At 46.9% G+C, this 18170-nt stretch overlaps 2 protein-coding genes and 1 pseudogene across 2 annotated transcripts in view; 1 reads left to right on the top strand and 2 right to left on the bottom strand.

Annotated features, from left to right (window-relative positions):
* LOC134514990 (olfactory receptor 9G19) overlaps positions 1 to 1303 on the top strand; it is a 1837-nt gene extending 534 nt beyond the window's left edge. Inside the window, exon 2 of the mRNA XM_063333468.1 lies at positions 502 to 1303. Within this exon, the coding sequence (XP_063189538.1) occupies positions 502 to 1303 (802 nt within the window). The remainder of the gene's footprint in view (positions 1 to 501) is intronic.
* Positions 1304 to 2458: 1155 nt separating this feature from the next.
* LOC134514178 (olfactory receptor 5AP2-like) lies at positions 2459 to 5667 on the bottom strand (annotated as a pseudogene).
* Positions 5668 to 9287: 3620 nt separating this feature from the next.
* On the bottom strand, positions 9288 to 10310 carry LOC134514984 (olfactory receptor 5J3-like). The gene has a single exon (XM_063333462.1). It carries the CDS (start codon positions 10296 to 10298, stop codon positions 9288 to 9290), a length of 1011 nt encoding a protein of 336 aa, XP_063189532.1. The 5' UTR covers positions 10299 to 10310.
* Between the last annotated feature and the right edge of the window lie 7860 nt (positions 10311 to 18170).

Below are 18170 nucleotides of genomic sequence, written 5' to 3'. Positions count from 1 at the left end.
AATTTAATGCGTTATACGCAATACATAGGAACTGCTTGTGTGCACACCTGTATGCATAGCACCACACCCAATGTGCGTATGTACGCGTGTTCACAGAAAATGAAGCCTTCGAAGTGATGCAAAGTGATGAAAACACCAAACCGCTGTTTGATATAAAATAGCACAACCAAAACCATAACAGCGCAGCCCTTCGCAATACAAAATTTGCTCTGCTTTCTTCTTTCGTGCGCGTGCGCGCGTGTGTGTGTGTGTAGCTGCATTTTGGTACTGAGAGCCACACCAGCAACATGGAAGCCCTTCTCTTTGGTGGTGTCCCCAGACCCCGCACTGCAAATATCAAATATCTGCTGTGATCCATGCCTCCAGATCAGTCCCATTCCTGTGCCCACTGAGGGGAGGAACCACAGTTCGGTCACCAGCTTCATCCTCCTGGGGTTCACCACTGACCCAAAGCTGCAGCTTCCCTTGTTCATGGTGTTCACCTCAGCCTACGTCACCACCCTTGTGGGCGATACGCCGTAGCTCACGGCTCCACACCCCAATGTACTTTTTCATTGGGAACTTGTCCTTCCTGGATCCCTGGTATTCCTCCATCTACACTCCCAAGATCCTGCTGAACTGTGTCTCCGAGGACAAGAGCATCTCCTTCACTGGTTGCGCTGTTCAGTTCTTCGTCGCCGGTGGCTTGGCCTACACCGAGTGCTACATGCTGGCAGTGATGGCCTACGACTGGTACGTGGCCATCTCCAGCCCACTGCTCTATGCTGCTGCCAAGTCCAAGAAGCTGTGCATGGGGCTGGTGGCTGCCTCCTACCTCACCGCCTTTGTCAACTCCACCGTCATTACCAGCTGCACATTTGCCCTCAGTTTTTGCAACACCAATGTCATTGATGACTTCTCCTGCGACCTGCCCCCGCTGGTGAAGCTCTCCTGCGATGTGACAGACAGCTACCAGATGCTCCTGTATTTCATCCTGACCTCCAACATCATCCTCCCCTCCGCACTCATCCTCGCGTCCTATGCCACCACCCTGGCTGCTGTCCTGAAGATGCGCTCGGCCACGGGGCAGCACAAAGCCTTCTCCACCTGTGCCGCCCACCTCACTGCCATCACCCTCTACTACAGCTCCATCCTCTTCATTTACTCCCAGCCCAGCTCCTCCTACGTCCTGGGGAGGGACAAGGTGGTCTCTGTGTTTTACACGGTGGTGATCCCCATGCCGAACCCCTTCATATACAGCCTGAGGAACCAGGAGGTGAAGGAGGCACTGAAGAGACTGGTGAAGAGACAGACAGCATCTTAGCAGAAGAAAACCAGGGATTGTGTCCCCAAAGATGCATGTAGCAAGAAGTGCACCTATCTTTTCTTGTTTGTGTTCTCATTTGCTGCTTTTTACAATAGGTGCAGGAGGAGGCGAACCAGGAGCATAAGCTCTTCTGAGCCTGAAGTGCTTCCTGATGGACAGGAGATGTCACTGCTCTCCTTCCCACCTCCCCCTGTAATATAATTTATATCTGTACTATAAAATGGGATCTTAGCAGTGGCTGGCCTGTAGCCTAGTACTACGACATCATCTTCTTCACCCTCTGCTTTATCTGGATTAAATATTCCTTACTGACGCCCAACCAGCAGCTCAGGTGGAGCGCCATGTCTCATTAATATATCATGCTTCTGCTCCTGAGCTGTCCCAGTTATTTCCTCATGGATTGCACCACATCAACCTACTTTTCATGGTCCTGGACTAATTTCACAGTGAAACCTTCACACCAGTGTGGACAGGGAGGGTCAGATCAGAAGAACCAATGCTAAAAATCTCAGAGGCATCTGGGGTTGAGTTCTGTTGCCTGAACGTAGACTATTAACACCACGGAGATGCCCACAGGTCTTCTTCTAAGCCTTCAGATGTTGCTCCAGAATGGCCCAACTCTTCTGAAGGCTGCCTGGAGCATGCCAATGTCCTTGGCACCTCAGAACAGAGAAAATGGCACCAGATTTCTACGTGAGGGCAACCGAACCCAGACATGGCCTGGGGAATTTCACTCCACCTTGCTCCTTTCCTGCAACTTAAGCACAAACTTTCCAGCACCACTTGTAAGAAAACATGGAAAAAGGGTGAAGCAGTTTCCTAGTTATTAAAATACATTTTTTCCTTTATAAAGTTTTAGTCCAACTAAAAGGAAAAAAAAAATCAAACCAACCAAACAATAAAGTTCTTTTTTATTATTATTATTATTATTATTAAGACTGTTGGGAGGCGGGATTAAGTGGGCCAAAGTAGATTCCTTCAAATTTAGATAAATAAAAATTGAGTCATTAAGTTAGAGTTCCTTGTCTCCACTTGTGATCAATGAAGGTGTGTTTCCAATTTTCTAGTTTTTGTTCAGCCAAAGAGTTCAGTTTAAAGAATTTAAGTTTGAAGGTCTCCCAGCTTTCTCCCCTCGCTGTGTCGTCGTTCGCGTCACAGGCTGGGGTCAAGGCTGTATGAGCTGGGCTCCTTTTGGATGAAAACAAACTGAAAAGGGGCTTGAGGGGGGCACCTCATGCAGTTTGACCTCCAGTAGGTGTTCAGATCCCCGGACCAGAAATAAATTTAATCCAGAGAAAACTTCCCTGAAACACATATGCCATAGGATGTGGTAAAATTTCCTTTTATTCCCACATGTTTTAGAGGGGACCTGGCTGACCATCTCACAATTAGACAATGAATTTTCAGATGTTGTGAGCCCAGTGAGCCCGTTCCCATGCCTATTCTCCAGTCCCATATCCGTAATGGCAGGACAATCCCATTTATGAAAACCAGTCAGACATGGAGGATGTACCCAGTGTACTTCAACTTGCTTCACAGTTCAAGATTTAAAAAAGACCAAAGAAAATCTATCCCAAGGCAATTAATGACAAGAAATGCAAGGTGTGAGGTGTCCTTGAGGAGGTCCAAAGGTGAGGAGAAATGCAACGAGTTTCCCCAGCTCCCTCTGCTATGGGGTCAGGAGCAGGCAGGGACAAATCACCCCCTTAGCAAGAACCATGGGAACCCCATTATCTGCATTGGTCATGAAGACAAAGATGTCTCTTTCTTTGTCTTGTATGGCCGAGCTTGGACTGGCACAGAAAGCCCTCCAGCAGGCCCTTCAGCAGGCCTGAGCTCCGGGCTCTCGCCATGCAGGTGGTTACGGCTATTTCCATCACAAGTGATGCTGTTCTCCTTCCGAGAACAAGAAGTGGTCCTGGGGGATCAACCACCCTTCCAGGAGTCATCAGCTTAACAAGACCTTCTGGGGTTTACCAAGAAAGTTTCTTAATCACCACAAAAGCTCCTCAGCGGGCTCGTAGTCAACTTGCATCATTCTTCTTAACAAGCCATGGGAGACTAATTAGCAGGGGCTAACAAGAAAGAAACTTTCTTCCTTGTTAACAACAAAGTGAACTTCTACAGCTGCCTTGCTTGGCAGAGCTAGTCCAGGCCCCGAAGCCGATGAGTTGGAGGGTCGGTGTGTTGGCATGTCACTGTATTAAGGACAATTGTGTGGGGATGGGTGGATGGAGAGCGATGCTCCTCCAGTTTTCTCTGATTAAAGTACCCGCCCCTCATCCCCGAGGTTAAATTCCCACCCGCAGGCTGAGGTCCTTCTTCCTTGGTGGGATGGTGCAGTGACCCAGCAGCCCCCTGAGCTCCTTGCTGAGGAGGTACGGTGGTGTGCCTGGTGGGAGCTTCTTCCATGCCAGTCTTGGCTCTGCTTGGCCTCACTTCTATGTGTTTCTACCCCATAACTGTTCCTGCTCAGTGCTCTTTTCTCCCCTATTGGTCTATGCTATAATTGCGAAAGTTTATTAGTCATTCCACTATGTCTCATGTTTTATTTTAGAGGGGAAATCACAAAATTGCTCAAAACTAAGCAAAACCAGTTAATAATAATACAACCAAAATAAGCTGAAGATGCCAGGACAAGTAGCAGGTACCTGACTGGTTGGTGACCTCACCATTACTCGCAGAAGGTGCCAGATGATAGTTCTCTGGTCCTTGAGCAAGTTGCAGACACCGCAAAAGTTTCTCAAATAAATTTGAAAATACAGCTGCAGCTGAGCTCAAGTAAGTTGCAGAAAAGGCCTTGATGAGCCTTGTTGCAGTGAACTGTTGTTAGGAAGCCCAGTGTCTCTTGCTAGTACTGGGAACACCGAATTACCTGGCTCTTGTGTTCACCAGAAACTGCCCATTATTTGATGTGAAGAGAGCTCTGGTCATCATTGTCACTCTGAAAGCAATAGGTGTTATTCGTTGTCGTTGCTTTAGACAACAAAAGTAATGGATTCTCAAACTACAAAGGGCCAAGAGGTCTTGAATTCTTGAAATTAAAATAATATCAGGCTGTAAACACCAATAAAAGCCACTAATGCATGCCCGAGGCAGGTCAGTGGCTGGCCTAAACCAAGAGGAGTTAATGACCCAGCATTTAGGAGCAAGGCAGAGGTTTCACAATATGTTCGTGCCCAGTAGCTCACAGGAGAGCACTGCTGCTTTTATACCCTAACAGTACAGAGATGGAATGTAGAAAAGTTTCTGAGAAGACCTCTTGATTCCTCTGAAGCACTAGGGAAAGCTATTTTTCAGATGAACATACAAGGCCAGGCTTGATGGGGCTCTGAGCAACCTGATCTAGTTGAAGATGTTCCTGCTTACCACAGGGGGGGTTGGACTAGATGACCTTTAAAGGTCCCTTCCAACCCAACACATTCTATGATTCTACGTTTCCTCTCCATCGCTCTCCCCAGCACATCCTTCACCTCCTTGTTCCTCAGGCTGTAGATGAGGGGGTTCAGCAAGGGGGTCAGCACCGTGTAAAACACAGAGACCACTTTGTCAAGGTCTTGGGAGTGCCTGGAGCTGGGACAGGAGTACATGGAGGCAGCAGATCCATAGAAGAGGGTCACAGCAGTCAGGTGGGATGCACATGTGGAGAAGGCTTTGTGTTTGCCAGCGGCCTAGCGCATCCTCAGGATGGTGGCCAGGATGTAGGTGTAGGAGATGAGGATGGTCAGGTTGGTCACAAACAGGTTGAAGCCAACCACAACGAACATCATCATCTCATTGATGGTGGGGTCCATGCAAGAGATGGCGTAAAGCAGGGCCCCTCGCAATAGAAGTGGTTGATGGTGTTGGGACCACAGAAGGACAGCTGAAGTGCAAACCCCGTGTGGATAGTGGCATTCACAATCCCAGCAAGGAACGAGCCAGCCACCAGCAGCGCACAAACTCTGCTGGACATGGAGATGGGATAGAGCGGAGGGCTGCAGATGGCCACGTAGCGGTCATAGGCCATCACAGCCAGGAGGTGGCACTCGGTGGTGGCGAAGACCACATAGAAATAAAACTGCAAGGCGGGCAGAGTAAGAAATGACCTTCCTCTCTGCTAGGACATCTGCGAGCAGTCTGGGGGTGATTGAGGAGGAATAGCAGACGTCTAGGAAGGACAGGCTTCTCAGGAAGAAGTACATGGGGGTGTGAAGCTGGGCATCCAGCCTGATTAGCACCAGCATCCCCAGGTTCCCTAGCAGAGTGACCACGTAGATCACCAAGAAGACCACAAAGAGGGCAGCCTGGACATCCCCCTGCTCTGAGAAGCCCAAAAGAACCAATTCAGCACTGGGGGTGCGGTTTCCTTTGGCCACCATCGTAGCACAGTTGCTGTAGGAAAGCAGAGATGCGAAGAAACACGGGGTCAGCATATTCCTGTTTTCCCCACAAACAAAGGTTAAAGATCAAGCAAAGTGCGCAATGGAATTTATTTCTAATGGTTTTATTGGTTTGATAAAGTCAATGTGCAAATAGCAAGGCTTATTCTACTTCCTGAAGAAGTAAAGAAGTTTGCTGCTCCTGAGTTCCAAAGAGATAACCGCAGTGATTTATTCAAACATTAGAAATCAAAGTTTGCATTTAAAAGGATTAAAAAAAAACTTGTCCTAGAAAATAGAAAGAGAAAAAGCGCTGGTGAGAGAGAGAAAGAGAGAGACACTTTTTTTAGATAATTTCCTTATTTCCTTTAAGAGTTACAGAACAAATTAAAATAAAACTCTAATTCCTTCCCTTCATTTCTATGATACTCTGAAATTAAGTTTGAAGCAGGCGATTTAGTGCAAGTATTAACCCCTCTTTAATTATAGTGATATCCACATCCTTCTTGTGATGCCACTAAGTGGAGAAAGACAATGGAAAGACTTTATAAAGGTCGGTACCGGTGGAAACCCCAACAATGTTACAGTGCCGTTAGGAACTGGGGGGAGTAAGACGCTGATAATGCAGGTTTTTAAGGAAAAAAAGAGAGAAAATTAAGCTCATGTCTTAAAACAGAAGTTAGGAATAATCACAGAAATTGCTCACTGAGGGTTTTTTGAACTGCTAAACAAGATACCAAATTACACCATAGGAACGGACCCTTCTGCATGAGGAAGGTTCAACACACGTGCCCTACCTTCACTTATACATGAGGGTCCCTCAAATACGGATTCATTAAAATTAATTTTTATATGCCATTCCGGCATTAAGTCAGTTGCAGAAGCTTTCACACCCCTCTAAAACCAATTTGAAGTTTGCCAAATAACCCAGGTAGCGCTTCTCGGCCGTGCTCTTCATGGCATCACACGTGGTAGACCAGTCCTCCCATTGGCTTCGTGTAAAAGCTCCAAGACAAACCAGAACTCGAGGAGGGCAAGGGGTTTTTTCACCAGCGTGATAACATGCCTCAGACCACCGCTGCTTTGGAAAGCCACTTCAACACCTTGTCCAAGCTGCTGCCCTCTCCAGCCACTGGGTAATAATCACAAATCCCTGTATTCTTGATTAGAAGAATCAGCTGAGATTGAGGGGCTGCTAAACTCTGCCTATGTATCTCGGTTGGCTTGACTCATGGCCTTAGTTAGTGGCTGCCTTAAATATGAAAAAGCAACTTATAAATGCTTGTGTTCCGCATGAGATATCCTGACCTCGGGTGACTATTTCATGTGGAAACAGGCTCCCACCTAAAGTCCTCTCCTTGCAACTTTTTGAAGCGTTATTTAGGCCGAAACTCAGCTATTCACTCACATCTCGGGGCCCTTTTTGGTTTGTCAGAGACTTGTTACGTCCTAGACCAAAGTTTTGTCTGAGAAACAAGCCCCGATTTCTCCCAGTAATGGTGTTAAAAGCAACAATGCTTTGCCAGTCATGAAGGGCGTCGATACTGGACCAAGAAAAGCCAGTGTTTATAGGACACTTTCACTCAAAGACCAAGAGTTTTGCCGCTGCCCTCCCAGCTGTGTCACGCAGGAAATTCCTCTTGGGAGCTGAAGACTTTGGAAACAGCTCCTTAAGGAGGAGACGTGAGGTGATAAACAAACACAAATAGGTTCAACAAGTTAAATGTAAGCTTGAGTATTTTTTTTTCCACTTCTTTATATATAGGCAAAGAATTTTATATATTTATATATAAATTTATCTCTCGGAATATATAATTTATCTCTTGGAATGACAGAGAATTAAAAAGAACTGCTGTAAGAAATTGAGATCCAAGGGTTGGGAGATAGCTCAGGATTTGGAGCAGTGTCGCAAATGCTATTGGGGAGGGAGGGAAAACTATTCTGGAACTCTTCTCCTGCAATTTGTTTTAACGTTATTGGGGATATCCTGTTTAAAACCCAGAGAGTTGGATCCAGGTGTATGGGAGAGTCGCAGCTGGGTTTATCGGGAAAAGTTTTTCTTTTATTGGTCTTAAAAGAACAAATCAGCACCAGTACCTGCCACCAGATCTGGGGAATTATTTCCTATCCATCCGTGGAAAATATAAACCTGCATTTGGGAAGTTAATTCCTGGTATCACTGACCTTTATGTCAAAGCGAAAGCGTAGCTCTGACGCTGTCTTCATCCATTTTGCTCTCCTGCTCTTTCCAGAAAGCATTTTCTGGATGCTGAGCATCCACGATGAGTTGAATTATAGATTATTGATTAAAAGCTGGTTTCACCTTCTCACTTCTGAGTGGGGTTTTTTGAAGGACTCTGAAACATCAGCATGGTGAGCTGAAGCTTCCCCCTTATAGAATAGAATACGCTTAATCTAATTAATTTATTATTTAGTTTTGTAAATTTAGTTAATTTTTGTTTAAATTAAGTCTTCAGAATACACCCTGAGTGTGACTGCTCTGAGCGAAAGGCACATTTGCCGTGTAGCTGTGCCAGCCCATCACCTTTTTCAGCCAAGAATCACGCGGAGAAAACCACACATTTTTTCCAGAAAAATTCCTCTCGCCCTGATGTAGCTGTTTAAAATAGATGAATCAAAGCCCCCAAATGCGTAGTTGTCTCCAGAAGGGGAACTGGCGGTGACTAAGTCAGCTGTGAAAGCCTACAATTAGACAGGATGACTCCTGGACCGAGATGACTCAACCCCCGAAACCAGAAATAATTAATAAGCGGCAGCTGGGATGGAAAATAAACTTTGCCTGGACGGAGAAACATAAGTAGGAGAGGAGATGGTGGGGGAAGTTTGGTCAACGCTGAGAGTCTTGGAGGCACCAAAGAAGTTGGGCGCGTTTGGATACAACATACGGCCAGAAGCACGGAGGCTTCTCGTGTTGTCAACGCTTGGGAAAAGCCAAGACTGCTCAGACAGTGTCTTGAAAGACTGTTCTTGGCCAAGTTGAGGGAATGCTTGTCACAGGGGATAAAACTCCCCCTTGCTCCTAGGCAAAGAAGCATGTCATCATGGTGGCTCCAGGCTGGTGGGTGTCCGTGGAGGAAACCCATCCAGGAAAGCAATAGATAGGAAGCGTGGCGATATGCTGTTCCCCATAAAGACTAGACTTGGACAAATGGGAGAAAATAATAGATCAGGTTTATTGTACTGAAGCAAACCCTTTGGCAACTACTTGGAAAAACTGAAAAGAAAGTTATGAAAGACATTGTCCCTCCTCAGCGCGCAGTCTGTATTTCGCTTGGCCCCTTCTGCTCTGAGCCACCTCTTTCAGGCCGCAGAATTTGGTATTGTTGCAGCACTGCATTAAATCCTCTTTGGGGAAAAGTATCAACCGTGCATGTTCAAGAGCTGTTTATAAATTTATTTACTCCAAAAGTTTCCCTGACAATGTGGTTTTTTAGGATTTTCTGTCTTTTCTGCATTCTGACCTTCTTTCAGACATTGTAATTACAGGTAATCTATTTTTCAAGCATGGAATTAATATTTAATTCAAACTCCGTGGTGTTCAGCATGAGGTAGAGCATGTCCATCTCACCAGATGTGCAGACGTGTACAGTGCCCATCTTTCAGGTGTCAGCCTTATTTCTTCTGCTGACTCCACCGTGGCAGGTGATACCTGCTTTGGTTTGGTTAGAGCGGGACCTGTGGGAATACCCACAGAAGACTTTGTTCATAGCTCTTCTGAGGGTGCTCCTCACCTCCTTGTTCCTCAGGCTGTAGATGAAAGGGTTGAGCATGGGGGTCACCGTGGTGTAGAAGATGGAGGCTGTTTTCCCTTGATCTTCTGTGTACCTGGAAAAGGGATGGAAATACAAGAAAGCTGCAGAGCCGTAGAAGAGGGCAACGGCCATGAGGTGGGAGGTGCAGGTGGAGAAGGCTTTGTGCCTGCCCTCCGCAGAGCGGATGCTCCAGATGGTGAGCAGGATGCAGGTGTAGGAGACAACGATGGCCAAGACTGAGATTGTGATGATGAAGCCAACACAGATGACCATCACCACCTTGTTGAGCCTGGTGTCGGAGCACGAGAGCAGCAGGAGTGGTGGCATTTCACAGTAGAAATGATTAATGAGGTTTGGGCCACAGAAAGAGAGTTGGAGGAGACCAATGGTGTGCACAAGGGCATTCAGGCTCCCAGCAGCGTAGGAGCCCACCACCAGCTGGACACAGACCCCACGGGGCATGGCAACCAAGTAGTGCAGAGGCTCATGGATGGCCACGTAGCGATCGTAGGCCATGACGGCCAGAAGGACGGCTTCCGTGGTGCCGAGTACCACAAAGAAGAAAAACTGTGTGATGCAACCATTGAAAGAAATGACATTTCTCTCTGCAAGGAGACCTGACAAGAGCTTCGGCATGATGGATGAAGAATAGCAGATGTCTAGGAAAGAGAGGTGGCAGAGGAAGAAGTACATGGGCACCTGAAGCTGAGGGTTGGTCCTGATGAGGACGATCATTCCCAGGTTCCCCACCAGCATGGTGATGTACATAAGCAGAAAAATCCCGAAGAGCAGCTCCTGCAGGTCAGTGAAGCCCAAGAGGACAAACTCAGTCACGCTCGAGTGGTTTCCCCCAGCCATTCTCCTGGGCCAGCACAGAGGAGACGCAGAAACACAGGGAAGAGGTGAAATAACGTATCCCAGCTTGAGAGAGCCTGAGGCTAATGCAAGATTTGGTGTTCCCTGGATAAATACACCCACCTATTCAGAGAAAAAAATATGATAGCTATCCTCAGTGGGCAGGCTGAAGATCCAAAAGAATACATTGAAAAAATAATATATTCATGAAATAATAGCCAACAGATCATAATACGGAAAAAAAAAAAAAAATCTTAAAGCTTAAATCTTAAAGCTCTGGCTGGCCCGTTACGGAAAGAATTCACCTCGCAAAATGATGTCTTCTCATGGACATCCAAATTCTTGCCAATATATGAGCACGTTTGGGAGGATTTCTGTCCCTTTTTTGCGGAGGTGTTTTTATTTAGGGGTAAGTAAATGCAATAATATCATGCCTTAATTTGCCATGTTAATTAGTGTTGCATTACGTAGACAACAGACCATGTTGGAGTGATTTTCTGCCTCCGTATCAATTACAATGAGACTCTAGCATACCCGATCACAATTTCATGTATGTGTAGCTTCAAGAGGAAAAAAAGCCCAATTTATAATCTGGATTATACTTGCACGCTATCTTCCTTGCGCCTCTTGGGTCGGCTGATATCAGGGATTTTTATCCAGCATTTGAGTTAGGATTCAGACATATTGAGTCTGGAGTATGAAGTATGCGTTTTTTTCCTTCAGGAGGGACCTTAATAACTTCAGGATTGCTCCATGGTGGGGTTCCTGCTTCGGCAGGGGGTGGACACACCGGTTAAGGAAGCCCTTCCCCATCCAGTCGAAAATGGTCTCAAAACCTCTCAAAAATCTCACCCTCCCTCTGGCTAACGGCTTCTCGAGTCGTTCTCGGAAAGGCGCTCGGTGGTCCATGAGCTGAAGTCCATGATGCCTTTTCTGACACCAGGGAGGTTTCCCTACGGCAGCCTCCGACCTGGCTGGAAGATTTAAGCTTTACCCCACGCCCACAGGACAAATGCCCGAAGGGTCCTTGGAACCAGAGTCAGCCTTCCCCGGAGACCCTGAGGAAAACACGGAGGTTTCTCTCCCAGGTTTAAGGGATGGGATCCCCAAGGGTGCCCCAAGAAACGATGCCCGCAGAGCCCGAGCAATTCCATTTGCATACGCACTAATGAGGAGTGGAACTCGAGGCAATGCATTTTTGCTGAAGGCTTGAATTTGAAAGATTTAAAATTTTTTTCAGTTCTCCAGGAACATGGGAGGGAGGCACAATGGTTTAAGGCAATCATTGCTTTACGTTTGCAATGATCAGTTATCTTCATTTTCTTTTTGTACCACACATTTCCATAGAGTGGATCGAAATGCGGATATCAATTTGCCACTGTGTCGTCATTTTTCTTTTTTTGAGATAATTTGTTGTTTTGCATTTAGGCTTGAATTACAGTTTTCCCAGCACCACCGCTTCGCAGGGGGCAGGGTCTTGGGGCAGGTCCCATCAGCGGCATTTTTGTGGATGGAGCTCTCTGAGAGCCCGTCTCCAAGGGCAGGATGCTTCACCCATCCACGTGTCGGGACAGTGAACCCAGATTTGGGTAGCTCTCTTCCAGACGTTTGCAATTAGGTGCACAAATTTCAGTCAGCATTTTTTTATTTTTTTTTTTAATTTTTTTTTGCTTTTTTTTTTATTCTTTTTTTAAATTCTTTTGAATTCTTTTTTATTCTTTTTTTATTCATTATGTTATCCTTTTTTATTCATTATGTTATTCTTTTTTATTCTTCTTTATTCTTTTTTATTTTTTATTGGCTTTTTATTCTTTTTTATTTTTCTTCCTTTTTTCCTTCTTTTTTCCCTTCTCTTTTTCCTTCTTTTTCTTTTTTCTTCTCTTTTTTCTTCTTTTTTCTTCTCTTTTTCTTTTGTTTTTTCCTTACTCTTTCTTTTCTCTTTTCTTCTCTTTTTCCTTCTCTTCTCACCTCTTCACCTCTCTTCTTTCTCTTCTTTTTTTTTCCCCCTGCTGCCCATCTGCTGGTCACACCCCTTGGTGTTCAGCATCACTATAATTTTACCTGCTATATTTTTCTTCCTCTGTTCTTATTGACCTTTTTTTTAAAAAAATAGTGACTGCTTCGTATGTCGTCCACTAGAGACTACCTTAAAATACGTGCATTGCCTGTTCAAGAAATGAGGATTACTACTTCTTTCCTTCTCACTTCCCTCTTTCTATCAGTCTCACTGCCTGTTTCCGAGCACGATTGAGGAGACCGTTTCTTCAGGGTGATTCCTGTTCTCCCATCACCCCTCTCCAAGCAGCTTTTACTTCTCCATTCCTCAGGCTGGAGGTCAGACGGTCATTGCAGAGAGTCCCTTGACCCGCTGCCAACGCTCTTCCTGGGGTGCTCTTGGGCATCTCTGCAGCGAGGACATATTGATGGCTCATCTTCAACTTGGTGGCCACCACAACCTCCATGTCCATCTCTGTCAAGCTGCTCTCCAGCTTGTCCTGGTGCCTGGGACAATCCTTCCCCATGGGCAGGACTCAGAATTTTCCCTTTTTGAAGTTCGCGTTATTCCCATTTGCCCATTTGGGTCAAAAAAAGCTGCCTTTGAAAGGCCGTTTTGCATCATGTGCTTCAAAATTAAAATACCCCCAGTTTGGATGCGTGTGTGGGACCCCCTTTTCCTGGTGGGTCATGATGAACGAGCAATGATGTGGCAGGTCTCTTCATCTCGTTTTGCAGTGGCAATGATTATCTGCTAATTGCTTTGGAGCTCCTCTCTTCTGATTAAGCAGGAGCGGCTACAGCTGGATGCTCGGAAAGGTGTTTTAGCTTGTCTTTGTGTCACATCGAACGCTCCAGGGCTTGAGATGCAAATGAGTTTCCAACTGGAATTCGTTTTACTTAAGAAAGCAGAAATAAGGCAATCAAAACAGTGGTTTAACGCTGCAGTTATTCTGAGTTTGAGGTCTTGTGTCTGAAACTGTCCTCTGGCTGCATCTTGGAGTTTAGCTGGAGACAGCTGGGCTTGCGTTTTTAGGCGGAGCTGCCTGAATTCCAGTTAAATCCATTTTAAACAGAGCGCTGAGCAAACACTGCTATTGAAGGGGCAGGAGCCACCTCCCCTTGTTTAGATCCTTGGTGGTTAGAGCTGGGAATCACCTCAAATGTCTTTAGGGGAAGGACTTATCTCCTTAACTTTAAATAAACACTATGTCGCCTCTACTCCTGGACTGGGTAGGTGAGCTCCCTTTATGACCAAGGAAGATTTGGTCAAGTCCATCAGCGGGGTCTGGTGGGGTTCACCACAAGGCAGAGACCTACATTTTGTCAGCTGAAGAGTTCAATAAACTCTTCTGATTGCATTGGCCAGAGTCGTGTTAGCTGTAACAAGACCTCAGTTCCCAAACGGGTAATGACAGACACTCAGATTTGGGTCTTAATACGAGCTGAATCTAAAAGAGGGTGAAATGAATCCCATTCACGAGGTCTCCTCTAGCTGGTGGGTAAAAAAGGGCACAGAAACAGAGAAATCGTATTATTTTTTTCCCTTCATTTTAAAAAGGAATTGAAGACTTGGACTTCGGATGTCTAGATCTTGCTCTGGGGTGGTGACTCCCCTCCATCGTGTGAAATCCAGATGTTCAGGAAGAACCAGGAACCAGAAGCACAACCCTTTGCCATCCAGGCTAGCTGGAAACCGAGCTCCCTTCAGTTTCCCTTAGCAGAGAAACGAAAGAGAAAGTCACAGTTTGGCCTTGCCCCATTTAAAAAGGTATCTCTCTTTAAAATAAGCCATTATAATATCTACGATACAAGACACAAGTTACCACCTTGGAGCAAAAAACCCTTCTGAGGTCCTGGTGGAAGACGCAAGGAGACCCCATCCAGACACCGGTGAGTTTCTCTCTGTGTCTGCCTTTGCCACCACCATTCATGGATTCGGAAGAGATTTTGAACCCAAGCAAGAGAAATTTGCACTTTCCACATGTCTTGAGAAAGGGGGAGGCGAGAAGGGGGAGGTCGGGTTGCGCAAGGACAGAGAGACCCATGGGGCAGGACTAACCTCAGCTGGCTTCAGACACCTGCAGTGCCAGCACGGGCATCTGAGAGAGTCAGCCCAGAGACAGGGAGGCTTCTGCGTGTGATAAAATGTGGATATTTCTGATGGGACCGGGTGATGTTTTGCATGATACAGACTAGCAGCAGCACTGAGAAGGGCTGGTTTGGATGTTGTTAGATGTAACGTGTGTGTTTGAGGTGTCCATGCTCAGTTACACGAACACCATCCAAGGCGAAGAAGGAAGTTAGTGGTGGTTTTGGCAGTGTTGGGTTGATGGTTGGACTCGATGATCTGAAAGGTCCCTTCCAACCCAGGCAATTCTATGGTTAATGAGGACGAGGAGGTGGCCATCCAACGTGTGAGATGTTGGCAATGGGACACAGCCCCCACCTCCTTCCCCCTGCCCGAGGCGAAAGTCAACAACTGCGGTTGGATCTCCTGAACCCTTTTGAAGGCATTAAAGCGATTTAGCATGACGCTATCTGCAACCAACAGCTCGTTTCTACAAAGCACAAGCCACACTATCGGTTTCTTTCGCTTTCACGAGCACCAAAACATCTCACTTCCCGATACTCTCGGCAGCAGCGTTCACCCGTGGTTTATGGTGAAACAGCCAGTCTTTTTTTTTTTTCTGAAAAGAAGAAACTAAAAAAGCCAGTCTTAAATTTTTGATTTAGCAACAGAATGCAGGCAGATTCATTCTGAATATTTAATTGTGCTTTCTCCCTTGTTTTCTCTCTTGCCTGCACAGGAGCGCCCATGGGCACCTAGACGAGTTTAGGGCGTGTGGACCACGCTCGGCATCTCAGCAGCTTCATCTGCTGGTGGTTGGCCCGCTCATAAGCTTGGTGTCCACCCTTTATTAATCATGGGTAGAATGGGTGTTAAAAATAAATAAGTAAATAAAAGAGCATTTCCTCTGACTATTGATCTTGTGGCTTCCGATTCCTCGTGTTTAAATAAATTAGGGAAATTTTGCAGCAGCAGCAGCGGTGTGGAGGGCTATGGGAGGAGCTCTGCGCAGTGATGGCTTTGGAAGGGCAATGAACCTCCTGGGCTTTGAACCTCTAGACGGGGCAGGGTGAATAAAATTGCCTCGGTGGTGGAAAACAGCGGGAGCAGTTCTGGGTGCACCACGCTGGGGGCTCCTTCTCCTCTCCGTAACTCTCCTCCTGGAGCCATGCGGGGTGTTTCCCACCGCTTTTACGGTCAGATGCTGACCCCGCAGGAGTCAGTGAGGGCCGTTAGACACAGCAAACCCCTGCCCTCCTCAAACACGGCAGCCTGGCTTGCGCAACGAGGAAAACGCTTTCGGTTTTGAGAGCGGGAAGCCACAGCCAGCAGAGCAACAGTGCTGCAGCTGCAGAGTTGTGTTTTTGAGAACACTAAGAGCTCGTGTCCCCATTAAGCCACCAACAGCAGAAGGACACGGAGCTGTTGGAGCGGGGCCAGAGGAGGCCCCGGAGATGCTGGGAGGGCTGGAGCCCCTCTGCTGGGAGGACAGGCTGGGAGAGCTGGGGGGGTTCAGCCTGGAGAAGAGAAGGCTCCGCGGAGACCTTCCAGCCCCTTCCAGGCCCTCAAGGGGCTCCAGGAAAGCTGGGGAGGGACTCGGGATCAGGGAGGGGAGCCATGGGACGAGGGGGAAGGGTTTTCCACTGCAAGAGGGGAGATTTGGATGAGATATTGGGAAGAAATTCTTGGCTGTGAGGGTGGTGAGCCCCTGGCCCAGGTTGCCCAGAGAAGCTGTGGCTGCCCCATCCCTGGAGGGGTTCAAGGCCAGGTTGGACGGGGCTTGGAGCAACCTGGGCTGGTGGGAGGTGTCCCTGCCCAGGGCAGGGGGTGGCACTGGATGGGCTTCAAGGTCCCTTCCCACCCAAACCGTTCTATGATTCTATGAAACACCAGGTGATGGTGGAGGCAAGACCATCTGGACACAAAGCCATTGAACATTGTTGTATGTTACATACAAATAACGGCTGTAGATCACTGCAGCAAGACCAGATGTCCTGGGACTCTGAGGAAAACATTAAAAATAACCTTGAGTCTTCTATTTAAATAAAAAAGGTGGCTATTTTCCCTGCACCTAAACCAAACAGCATGCTGAGGGTGACAGTTGCAGAGGAGCAGAAGCATGGGAGAACATGAGAAATTGTACACAGAGGTCCCAAGGCAGGAGTAGGTCCTGATGAACACACCTGGAGGCATGTGAGATGATGAAGAGGGGAGAACCTTGCTCGCTGTCGCTGTGTCCAGGCTCTCACCATCACGAAAAAGGGGGGGGGGATTGCATGTAACATGAACTAACGATGGCTGAGTGCAGATTTGTAACTCATTTCACGGACAAAGAAAGGACACGGGAAGGAATGATTTCTTTTTGACTTGATGCCACCAGCTCCACGTGCTTGATATTGCAGAGGACGGGAAATCCGAGACTTTCTATCGTGAATTTGCAACGTGGGAAATTCCAGTTAGAAACAAAAGGGAGGAAAAAAAATCCCCTGTGAGGGCGGCCAAACACTGAAATAGGGGCCAGGGAGGGTGTGGAACCTCTGCCCTGGGTTATTCCCAAGGCTCAGCAGGACAACGGGGGGTCTGAGTTGTCCCTGGTGGGTGTGGGTGGCTGTGCCAGAGACCTCCCGTGGTCCCTGCCGATATGGAAGGAATGGGGAGCGCAAACAGCCCGGGAGGGTGTTTGCCCCAGGCTGACGGTGCCAGCCGACCGTTGGCTGGATTAAATAATAACCAGGGAGTTATCAGGAAGCTTTGGGAACAAAGAAGGATTCGGCTGGTTGACGCCGGGTGCCTGTTGGTTGCGTGTCGTTAATAAATCAGCAAACCACTTTGATCCTGACTTGATTTAATCCAACTGAGCCGCTTCTCCCTCCAACCCAAGTTACTGCGTGTCTCTGGGAGAGCACCACGGCTAAGCCAGCGCTCCAAAGTTCACCGCGGCCCTGACAGTCTGTACGGGCTGAGGTACTACCCAAATTGGAGTATTTTGGCTTTTTTTTTCGTGTGTGCAACGTCTGTGTACCACCCGGCGGCTCTCTCTGCAGGGTGGCGGATGGGGGTTCCTTGATAATATCTGCCCTTGGGGGTTTCATCACATCTTAAAGTGCTTTCAAAGTGCCTTCACTCACAGTAGAGCTCACCCAAATATCGTATTTAACTTAAATTTTTAGCCGGCTAAAATTAAATGAGGTGTACGGTGCTGTTAATCATTCAACAAGGTTTGAATATGAAAAAGAAAAAGTATTTCCTGGGTAGCATGCCGGTTATTTGCTGTCGTCTCTCTTTTTCTTGCTAAAAGTGTTGGCGTCCCAAGGCTAGTTATTAATTATGGCCCTTAATGACTTCACAACACTGTCTTGAAATGGGATTTTATTTAGTGGAACAGTAGAATTCGCCCCCTGTTTATCCTGATTTGCTAAGCAAAAGGGGGAGCAACACACGACACAGTCCGTAATTTCAGTCCAGGCAATTGCCGAAATTTTTGCCCTGTTTTTCTGGTTTAATTTGGCCGGATACGTAGGACTGAATAAACAGTAGAGGGCAAAATTTCAAATGAGGAGTAATGCATGCTTGTAGTTCTCTACCTGTGTCTCCATTAGGTTAAATTAACTACTAAATATAATTAACGACATCTGGAGAACTGAGTGAAACTATCCGTATCCTGAACCAGCTGAGGATCAGCCAGGGAAGCTTCTAAGTCAAAGTCCAGAAGACCCCAAAAAGGTTATCTATCTGAGAAATTTAATCAAAAAGTGACCACATCACCCACATCTCCATTCTGTTTGGCTATAAATTTACAACGTTCATGA

This window comes from Chroicocephalus ridibundus, chromosome 4, assembly GCF_963924245.1.
Source record: "Chroicocephalus ridibundus chromosome 4, bChrRid1.1, whole genome shotgun sequence".
NCBI classification, from domain to species: Eukaryota; Metazoa; Chordata; class Aves; order Charadriiformes; family Laridae; genus Chroicocephalus; species Chroicocephalus ridibundus.
This window is presented reverse-complemented; position numbering and strand designations above follow the sequence as displayed.

Excerpts from the sequence above, each read along its gene's own strand:
- LOC134514984 (XM_063333462.1), bottom strand. The coding sequence starts at position 10,298 with ATGGCTGGGGGAAACCACTCGAGCGTGACTGAGTTTGTCCTCTTGGGC.